Raw genomic sequence first — 11,065 nt, 5'->3', positions numbered from 1 at the left:
ATATATGATAATATAACTTGAGGCGTCATTCTCAATTCTGAAGAAGTATTCAGGAAGAATATATATTGACAGAACCCATACGTGCACATTAAGAAAAGAAAGTGTCTTCTGGCAATCTGGCCTAATAAATCAAAATCACTTCAACACTTTCATTTTACCTCCAAACCTGTAAGTATATGAATAAATACATTCCTAATACCTGTAACTACTTGTTTGTTCTACTTTTTTTTTTGTGTTTTATTCTTACTTACATTTCAATAACTTTTTTTTTTTTTTAATTTCTATTTTGTACCGGTTTCATTTTTATTGGGAAAAGTAACCTTTCAATGTCAACGCATTTCCTTCTTCATTGTCGACGTCTAATACCATACGCATAATACCAACCGATTTTTTCTTTTAGAAGGGGCATTTAATTACAATTTTTAAGTTTTTTGATAGGCAAAGAGTATCCCTTGGATTTGGAATCCTTTTTAGACCCTGTAGGCCTGTACCATTCATCCTAGTCCCGAGTCAAAATCTCTCTCCACTACACCTAGACGTCTACAGGTTGGAGAATCCAACATAGAACCCTTAATTTATGAATTCGGATCTCCTCCTCACATCATATCCTGTTTGCACATCCCGAATATTCCCAATATTTATATTTATTATTGGGAAAAATGTTCCCAGAGATGTGGCTGAATGCAGTGCGAGCACTAGGAGCGCTGTGTGAAGAGTATATCCAATTGTAGATTTATGTACAGCTTACGATACAGGTCCTGTATTTTTCATGGAAATATGGCTGAAATCTTCTTTATAACGGTGATAAAATAATAGAAAAAGTAGGTAGACTTCACCGCTGAACCGCGTTACACGCCCTTGATCCTTATTCTCTTTATTAAAAAATAAATAAAAAAAGAGTAAGTTGTCATAAGTTGAAAGTCGACAGTGGTCCGGCCAACGTGAAAAATGAGACCGCGGCAACCACATAAAATGAAATGATGGAGACCGAGACAAGCATATGTATATATGTATATGTGCAAAGTGCAAGGATGATACGATTTACGAACGAACGAAGAGAAAAGAAATCAGCTGATCGCAAATCGCAGATCGCTTCCTTGAAAGGAAAGGTTGATCATTGATGCGCTTATTTTGTCTCAGTAGTCAGGGCTTAAGATAAGTTGTGTTAGGGCAGTTCCTCTAAATTTAGCAGCGGCATAAGCATTTCAGCCTTTCAGGGATTCGTGTTTTCATCTCTCTCTCTCTCTCTTCTTTTGTGAAGTTTTTCATGATTTCATTTAAGACGGGGCCTACGGTAATCCTTGTAACACGCTTCGTTACCTCATATCTCTAAATCCTTATCCCCAGCTGCGTTGATACATTTGTCTTCTTCTCCAGCTCCTCTGCTGCTCATATCTAAAATCCAAATCTCCTTCTTCCTCTTTCTCCTACCCTTTTCTTTTCTTTTTTTTTTTCATCTCAATTTCTTCCCTGGGTTTCGATCGTAGGGTCTTCTTATCTTTCCAGTGAACCATCGATTCTTCTCTATACTTATTACCTTTTAATTTCGATTGAATCGAGGGTTTCCCCTCCTTTCTTCCTTTCTTTTAATATTTCCTTTTTGTTTTTTCGCCCCTCTCCTCTGCCCTCTATGGCCGTGGTTTCGGCTTTGTTGGAGATTCTAGAAAGGTCACCCACAATTGGGGATGTCTTCGTGGAGCTGATGGTGTTTTTCGGTCCTCTATGGATTGCTGTTCTTGTTGGGCTTGTGGTTGGATGGTCTTGGAAGCCAAAATGGGCCAATTTGGGGAGAGACAAACTGGCTTCTTCAATTTCGACTTCTTCTTCTTCTTCTTCTTCTTCTTCTTCTTCTTCTTCCTCCCCCTCCTCTTTTTTCCCTGCTTTGATACTATCACTATCGTCAGGTTTTGGTTCCATGTCTAGCTTGAGTTCATTGAAGTCACAATTGCCCAGTTGCATCTCTTGGATCTCCGACGACTCCCTGGAGAAGGAGACCTTCTCCTTACCATCGACCACAAATCCAGACTGCGGGTATGTTTGATTTATCTACTTGGTTCAATCCTTTTGTTGTCATCCTTGCAACTATTTCATTCCACAATAGCAATTTCTGTTTGAATTTATTGATATGAGCTTGGTTTGCCAAATATAAATGAATTTGGCACTGAAACTCTTCTTTCCGTCACCCGGTTTGTTCATCGCTGCTGCAGTTCATCGCAGCTTGAAAGGGAAACTTCAGTGGTTGTGACTGGGGAGGATCTAGAGCATCTGTCCCAGCTTGTTGAGGTTAAAGATGGAGGTCCAGCGTGGATACACATGATGGACCGTTCTACTCCTACTATGAGCTATCAAGCTTGGCGGAGAGATCCAGAGGTACGTAGGGTTTCTTCTCTCCAACTCCAAAAATAATTTGATTGAACAAATTCGGGTGGCATGTGAAGCCAAATTTGATTTAGTTTTTATGCTACGTATAGAAAAGTTCTACTTCCATGAATTTCTTGTTTATTTTCTTCTTACATTATCTTGTTTTGTTAGACTGGCCCTCCTGAATATCGTAGCAGAACAGTCTTTGAGGATGCTACACCGGAGATGGTGAGGGACTTCTTCTGGGACGATGAGTTCCGATCCAAGTGGGATGACATGTTGATATATTCTGCTACAGTGGACGAATGCTCGACCACAGGAACGATGATAGTCCATTGGATTCGCAAGGTGAGGGAATCTTAAAAAATCTTTTAACGGATATGCTTAATTTCCTTGTTTGCATCCACTTACGTTTACAACATTATCTGTGGCACAGTTTCCTTTCTTCTGTAGTGACAGAGAATACATAATTGGGCGTCGAATTTGGCAATCTGGAAGATCATACTACTGTGTTACAAAGGTATGGAAAGGGAAAACCTTTTTTTTAATCTTCCCATCTATTTTTTGTATTTCTGTTTAAATTGGATTCTTGGAGAATTTCGTCTTAGCACCCTTTTCTTGCTGTCCATCTAGTCCATTGAGATTAATGGCATTCTGTTGCTTAACATTTCGCCTTAATTGGAAGGAAAAGGTGGCCCTGAGACTAAACCAACCCTGCAACAACAATAATAATGCAAACATCACGCACTGACAAAACATACACACAGAGTAGTAATTAGCCTTTGTTAGGTTCACAACCATATCTCCAGTTGTTGCTATAGGAGAGACATGTAGTTATGAACCTTGGTGGCTTGCAACAGAGGCAAGGAAACAGACAGTTTCATGAAGATTCTCAAAGAGATGAGTCATAAGCATCTTCTAAGAATCAAAAGAGATGAGAAATGTACAGCATTGGGCACTGATCTTTTAGCCAGGGCATTTAGGAAGAACTCTAAATGATTGAGGAATCTTCTGTCTGGCAATGTAGTTTGGGCCCAAAAGGGCCGCATTTATTCCCCTCTCACTCATCTACCCATGGAACAAATTTCATGTTAAAAATCCTTACCAGTCATCCATAAAAGCCTTTTTTATTTATGGAACATTAGTTTAAAACAAGATTTTTCGATGGCTAATATCACCCAGGGAGAACACCAAATAAAAAGGATACAGAGTTGATGTAAGAATGGGGAATTAGATATGACAGATATCCTAAAGATTGGGAAATCCAGCCTAATCATCTTTCCAATTGGTGGAAATAAGGTAGGTCATGTGGAGAAGCCAACATGAATATCACCAGCACATGTTCTGACGGCCATAATTTATCAGCACTCAGTAGTGTTAATTTCTTTTCAAGGAACTCTCAACCAACTTAAATAAAATGAATTATTTTCGTTTTCATGTTTCAGGGAGTACCCTGCTCCTCGGTGCCAAGGCGCAACAAGCCAAGACGTGTTGACCTGTACTATTCTAGTTGGTTTATTCGTGCAGGTAAATAGGGCCCTCCAATTTTCTTTTATGTGAACAAAATAGTCCATGACAAGTTGGTTTTCTGCATCCTTTCAGCTCTCCTTGCTTTTCTTCTTATGTAAATGTCCAAGTTATCCTCCCTCAACCTTGTAGTTTCCTATGCAAATTAGGGAAGTGGTTCTGTTTTCCTGATGATCCTAGGAAACAATTTATTATATGAATACCATTCTTTGATTTCCATTTGAAATTTCAAAACCAATCAATAATTAGATATCTTGTGGTGTACATAAACCAGTGGAATCAAAGAGAGGGGATGGTCAGATGACTGCTTGCGAGGTGCTTCTCTTTCATCATGAAGATATGGGTATTCCATGGGAAATTGCGAAACTTGGTGTACGTCAGGGGATGTGGGGAGCTGTAAAGAAGATTGAGCCTGGCTTACGAGCGTATCAGAAAGATAGAGCATCAGGGTCACCACTCTCCCATTGTGCTTTCATGGCTCAGATGAACACCAAAATCAATCCAGAGTACCTGAGATCTTTAGAAACCACCAGTGACTCACCTGAGGCTGAAATAATAAATTCATCTGATAAACCATTAGGGAGGAGCATACCTAAGCTCCTGTTTATTGGTGGAGCTGTCGCACTTGCATGTACTCTTGATCAGGGCCTATTGACTAAAGCAGTTATATTTGGAGTAGCCAGAAGGTTTGCAAAGATTGGCAGCAGGAGATTGTGACTCGAATCCATGTAAAAAAACAAAAAAAAGCTACAACTCATTTTGCTGAGTGAGCTGACACTGATATGATGGACGCTCACTTGCTTCGTAAGATGAGTTTGTTTTCTTTTCTCCTTGTTTCCTGTTTTAATTTAACTGTGATTTTACAAATGGGAAGAGAGGAGGGAATTGGTTGTACGTTTGTATCCAGCAGAATAGAAAATCTCATTTGAGGATCCTTTGCCATTGAAATCATACACAAATCCAGTTTTTTCACTTCTGCTGTATGTTTTAGCTCTCCGTTCAACCTCACCCTCAAGAGAATAAGGGGGGAAAAACAAAGAAAGAGGATTATGGAAACCGACTTTTGGAAGGTAAGAGTAGATTGGTCAATATCGTTATCCTAAATGCTACAAAATCATAATTTAAAGACTACGATACCTTAAAAAAAATAATAATTTAAAAACTATGATGATAACCGTTCAGCCATCTTGTACTTGGCATGACTTCGTGGTAAGATAATTTCTCTTTTTTCTTTTCTTTTGTTCTTGTTAAAATCAAGGAAAATAAATGGTTTTCGTTGAAAATGATATAGGAAAACAATTCATATAAATAGTATACATGTGGCACATGCTAGTATTTTTAATATTAACTTGTAGATAATTTCTCTTCTTAGTGGATCAATAAATGTAATTGATTATTGAAATTTATAAATTTATATACATCAAGACAAATTATATTGGCTTTCTGATATTTGCACTATTGGAAAATCTTATGCATCCATGCATTTGTAATTCCATAGATAGTATCCGGAGTTTCAGTTCATATCAACTTGTTTCATTTTTTTTTTCTCTCAACAAAAAAAATCAAATCATTTCTTTTAGACTTATATTTTAAAACTTAATAGCTTTTGATTACATAGTTTTGATACTTAGTATTTTGTTAATCTCAATTTTCATTTGTTTTTGTGGAAAAGTACAGACAGGCACAATGCAGATTTCTGAATTCCACTTCAGATCTATAAACATTCAAAATGTCAAAAAACCCCTGACGAAGGAGAATTTGGCCCGACCTCATGACAGGGAGACACGTGGACGTGACTCAGCGTGAGCGACAACTTGATGTAATCAGATCGGCATGTGGACATGACTCAACACGGGTGATAACTCAGCATAAATCAGTTCGCTATAAAGCGAGCTGGGGTATGCCAAGTACCCTGAACTAAAGTCACTTCGGGCTAAGATTGTCCCGATACCAGATCACAACCAGATTAATGGAACCAGCATACCCTGAACTAAAGTCACTTTGGGCTAAGATTGTCCCGATACCAGATCACAACCAGACTAATGGAACCAAGTTTGTTACAAATCTAGCCTGGACAGATGAATCACCCCGGTCCAAGGGCACTTCGGCATTCATGTCAGGGGCGGACCTGAGCACGAGCTCGAGAAGCTCACTACCAATTAGCTCGCTATCAAGCAGTCCGGTATCCTACAGGCAGCTCGTCTAACTTTTAGACCTCCGCATGGCAACCTCGAGGAACACACCTCCGTACTCTGTATCCCGCAGGATCGTACTTTATAACGGTAACATTAGTTCACTAACTCCCCGTTCTGACGGGAAGTGACAGTATTACCATTTGATGGCGTTTCATCCACCTAACACGCAACAGGTCCCATCGCAGTAGGTATCCAGTGACCGTTCCACCAACACACCTAGGCCATAGTATATAAAGACTCTGCCCCCCTAGGGGCGAAGGTACGTTCTATTATTATTGTTGTGTGTAATCTTCGCTCTCTAGCTCTCTCATTGTTATCATCTTCAAGCTCTCTATTATCACCGTGCTCTAACTTAGCCATCGAAGTATCCTCACCGGGTGAGCCACCCTGGGATCTCTGACTCATTTTTTTTCAGGAACCCAGTTCTCATCGTTGCTGGTAGCCAGGTCATATCCATCAGGGAGTAGCCGGATTACGCCACATCAATTGGTGCCGTATGTGGGAAACTTGTCACTAAAAGCCTTCTTATCTCCATTCCAAAAACCTAAAAAACTCAAAACCAAACCCATGGCTTCTTCCAGCAACGCCGGACAGCACAAAGAAGCAAACATCTCCGGGGGGCAACTTCAGTTCCCAACCGTCTGTATAGGCCAATTCACCATACTGCTCCCCGCGGGTGGGATCCTAGTACCTGCTATACCTCAACCAATTGAGCCTGTGAACGCCCCACTCCTCCTTGTAGTGGGTGCAACCTCTGTTGAACCGTCCATAGTTCCCCCTGGAGTAGGACACAAAGCCAACTAAGCGACCTGGTATATTGCGTGCAGGCTATTCAAGCCCAAATGCAACAGGTCCAATAGTTCCAACGGTACAAACAACAAGTTCTGCACCACATGTACCAGTAGCAGTTCCCACTACTGTAGCTGAACCAACAACCTACCCCACCTCAGTGTCCAATCACCCCGAGCAAGCCTCGCCGCCAAAGTAGTCGCCTTGGTCGGGGAGAGACCTCCCAGGTCTCGTCTCGCGGCAGGAGAGAAAGACAAGTCCCTCCCATTTCTCAACAACTAAGCAGGTCGAGAGATACTCGGCCCACCAGAATCAGTCCACCTCGACCTTCACGACCTAAAGGCATTCTCGCAGGAAACCGGTTCGAGGTCTTAGCTGAGGACTCCAGGCAAGACATCTCAGTCCGTAGTAGTCGGTAGTCCGAATCACTCTCGACCAAAGCACCATTTGATAGTGTGGAGGTCAGCAGCACTGCTGCGGAACTAGTTGAGCAGCGGCAAAGGAGGCATGCTGGAGCACCCCAGGCGGTAAATCCCGGCCAGTTCGTGCGATCTAGCCGACCTGAGCAGCCTAAAGGTAAAATGGAGGTAAGCTTGGGAGTCACAAAAACCGCTCCCCTCCTCTCTGTACCCTCTCCACTATCCCATGTGCTCCTGGCCTCCCCGATGCTAGCGAACTTCAGGGTCCCCCCCCCCTGGACAAGTATAATGGGTCTTTCGACCCAAATGACCACATAGATTCTTTTTAGTCCCAGATGCATCTCGTTGGGGCTGACGAAACCTGCATCTGCGTTGCCTTCTCCACAACCTTCAAAGGGGTAGCCCGCACTTGGTATAGAAACATTGCGCCCGGGACAATTAAAAGTTGGGCGCAGCTCGTACAGTTGTTCAGCTCGCACTTCATCACTAGTAAAAAGTGCCCAATGTCACAAGAAAGCCTTTTTAGTATAGTCCAGAGGGAAGGAGAGTTGATCCGAAGCTACATCAAACGTTTCAACGACACTTGCCTACTAATCCCGGATTTAGACCCGACCGTGAGACTCGCGACAGCAAAAAAGGGGATCATTCACTGAGAATTCAAATGGCATGTGGTGGCGAACAAACCCAAAGACATCACAGAATTCTTGAAGCTCGCCAATCAATTCACTAAGAATTCAAGTGTTTCCTTATCTTTCCAATGCATCTTGAATCATCTCAATTGAAGTTCGGATGGGAGAGTTATGCCCAGATTACTACGCGGTGCCAAAACTGTGCAAAATTACCCAATTAGCCTTGTTTTTCTCCTGACGCCTTCTTTCATGCCCTAAACCGAAATACAAGCATAATGAGTCCAATTAAGTACTAATTAAGTATAAAAGACTAAATTTTTAGGGATAAAAATATGATAATTTTTATTCTTATCAAATCCCCCCATAATTTTTAGGGAAAACCTCTCTTTTTATTTTCTCTTTTTTTTCTTTTTATTGGGAGTGAATGCATTTTATGCTCCGTCTCACTTTTGGATCACTCGGCTAATAGGTGCATTTTATGCTCCATCCTACTGTTGAATTTGCTGGCTAGTAGGTGCATTTTATGCTCCATCCTACTATTGAATTACTTGGTTGATAGGTGCATTTTATGCTCCATCCTACCAATTGTAGTAATGGTAAAGCAACTACCCCATTTACTTAAACCTGAATTTAGGACTAGCTTAACTGGAAATGGTTTCAGATAAGTCATGTACTCCTTGATCGTACCTCATTACTAGGTTCACAAGAATTTTCTTAGAACATTGTTTCAATTGATTTCAAAAGAGTTGAGGTTTTGATTTTTTTTTTTTGAACTAAAATAAAATCCTATTCTCCCCTCCCCCCCCCCACACTTAGTCTACGTATTGTCTTCAATGCAAGGTAAAAAGAAAATGTGAAAATAACATAACTATAAAAACAAGAAGAGAAAAAAAAAAAAAGAAAAACAAACTTCCCTGTTTTTAATCATAAACCAGATCCTCCAGGTCTTGTAGAGTTGCAACTTCCGATGTTTTCCCCTCTCATCCATCATGGGTGGGTTTAAATATGGAATAGGGGCCTGCACAACAGATGGGAGGAGTTTTGTGTGAGCTGGAGGTGTTTCAATAGAAGGTCGCAATTGCTTGGTAGAGGTCGGTCCATCCAATGGTAAAAAATTTCCTTGTCTTGGCTTGAATTCTTCTTGACCGGCTTCCAAATAGTTCAAAACCTTCTTAATTTCTTCATTCAAGACCTGCACATTTTTACAAGAATTAAGAATGCAACGTTCTAAAGGATCATCTGATTTAGATGTATCGACTTCAACTGCCTAAATATCAATGCAATCGATTGCATATATTTCATGCTCAATTGTGTAAGGATATTTCATGGTTTTAAATACATTAAATACTACTTCTTCACCATTGATTCTAAGAGTAAGTACACATTTTTGTACGATAATTAAAGCATTACCAGTAGCAGGAAAATGTCTCCCTAAAATCTAGGGCATTGTCCTATCTTCCTCCATATCCAACACAATAAAGTCAGCAGGTATAATAAAATTGCCCACTTTGCATAAAACATCTTTTATTATTCCCCTAGGATATTTAATACTTTTATAAGCTAATTGCAAGGTAATAGTAGTAGGTGCTAGTTCATGGAATCCAAGTTTTTCAAAGATAGGATATGGCATTAGATTTATACTGACACCTAAATCGCATAAAGCTTTCTCAAACTCAGTATCTCATATGGTGCAAGGAATAGAAAAACTCCCTGGGTCCTTGAGCTTTGGGGGCAATTTATTTTGAAGAATTGTTGAGCACTCTTTGTTTAGTTTCACCATTTTGCATTCCTCCCATTTCCTTTTATTTGACATCACCTTTTTCAAGAAGTTGGCATATTTTGGCATTTGTGGCAATACATCAAGAAGAGGAATGTTAATATGTATATTTCTAAATACCTCTAAAAATTTTTCAAATTGTTTATTCAAGTTAGCTTTCAAAACTCTTTTAGGGTAGGGAAGAGGAAGTTTAATGGCGTCTAAATTTAGTTTAGGTGTACTCCCTTCGATTTCTATTTGTGAATCGGCTACTTCAACTTTTTGATCATCATCATTGATCTCGCCAATAGTTTTTCCACTTCTTAAGGCAATGGCATTCACTTGCTCCCTTGGGTTCTTCTCTATATTGCTAGGCAATCGTCCATCTCTTCTTTCTGACAGAATGCTCACAATCTGCCCCACTTGAACTTCTAAGTTCTTAATAGATGCCTCTTGATTTAAGAATCTCTTTTCGTGATCTTGGAACTTTACTTCCGCAGTATTAATGAACTTAGAAATCATGTCCTTTAAATTTCCCTTCTTCTCTTGCAGGGGCGGTTGTTGTTGAAATCCCATGGGTGCTTTTTGTTGGTTGTTATTCCATGAAAAATTCGGATGACTCCTCCACCTTAAATTGTATGTATTCGAATAAGGGTTGAAATTTGGCCTGCCACCATGAGAAACAAAATTAGCACTTTCATGTGAAGCAAAATGATTACCTACCTGACAATCAGAATTTAAATGTCCCAATTGGCCACAAAGATCACATAGATTACAAGATGACATATTTATTGCTACAACACTAAGATTGTCTAATTTTTTTTTCAAAGTAGCAAGCTGAGCAGATAAAGCTGAAAAAGAATCTAGATGATGCACTCCCCTTCGATCAGCTCGGTCATTATTTCATTAGTAACTATTTGATACTATCTCTTCCACTAGATCATAGGCTTCCTCTGGAGTTTTTCTCATGATTGTGCCTCCTACAGCTGCATCAATAAGGGAGTGATTAGATGAAGTAATACCATTATAAAAAAGTTTGAATTTGACGCCAAATTGGTATTCCATGGTGATGACACTTCCTAAGCATCTCTTTAAATTGTTTCCACGCCTCATACAAAGATTCCCTCTCAAGTTGAACAAAAGTAGTGATATCATTGATCAATTTTGTTGTTTTAGAGGGAGGAAAATACTTAGCCAAAAATTTTTGAGTTAAGTCGTTCCAAATAGTGATACTTCCTGCAGGGAGTGAGTTAAGCCAATTCTTAGCTCTATCACGTAATGAGAATGGAAAAAGTCTAAGCCTAATAGCATCATCGCTAACTCCATTATGCTTGAATATGTCGCATATTTCCAGGAAGTTAACGATATGTGCATTAGGATCATCACTCG

The 11,065-nt window shown here is 40.0% G+C and overlaps 1 protein-coding gene and 1 non-coding gene across 2 annotated transcripts; both read left to right on the top strand.

Annotated features, from left to right (window-relative positions):
- The first annotated feature begins 944 nt into the window (after positions 1-944).
- Positions 945-4,836, top strand: LOC104604645 (uncharacterized). The gene is made up of 6 exons (XM_010269080.3): positions 945-2,031; positions 2,208-2,370; positions 2,533-2,709; positions 2,798-2,881; positions 3,807-3,888; positions 4,163-4,836. The coding sequence occupies exons 1-6, from the start codon at positions 1,631-1,633 to the stop codon at positions 4,603-4,605; spliced, it is 1,350 nt and encodes a 449-aa protein (XP_010267382.1). The 5' UTR covers positions 945-1,630; the 3' UTR covers positions 4,606-4,836.
- A 5,898-nt stretch (positions 4,837-10,734) lies between these two features.
- On the top strand, positions 10,735-10,841 carry LOC148804506 (small nucleolar RNA R71). The gene has a single exon (XR_016081723.1). It is a non-coding gene; the product is annotated as a small nucleolar RNA R71 (small nucleolar RNA).
- Positions 10,842-11,065: the final 224 nt, after the last annotated feature.

The sequence above is a fragment of the Nelumbo nucifera genome, chromosome 1, assembly GCF_055504915.1.
Source record: "Nelumbo nucifera cultivar China Antique chromosome 1, China Antique-T2T, whole genome shotgun sequence".
Lineage (NCBI taxonomy): Eukaryota > Viridiplantae > Streptophyta > Magnoliopsida > Proteales > Nelumbonaceae > Nelumbo > Nelumbo nucifera.
This window is presented reverse-complemented; position numbering and strand designations above follow the sequence as displayed.

Excerpts from the sequence above, each read along its gene's own strand:
- LOC104604645 (XM_010269080.3), top strand. The coding sequence starts at position 1,631 with ATGGCCGTGGTTTCGGCTTTGTTGGAGATTCTAGAAAGGTCACCCACA. Across the intron at positions 2,882-3,806 it reads CATACTACTGTGTTACAAAG|GGAGTACCCTGCTCCTCGGT; the intron begins GTATGGAAAGGG and ends TTCATGTTTCAG. Across the intron at positions 3,889-4,162 it reads TAGTTGGTTTATTCGTGCAG|TGGAATCAAAGAGAGGGGAT; the intron begins GTAAATAGGGCC and ends TACATAAACCAG.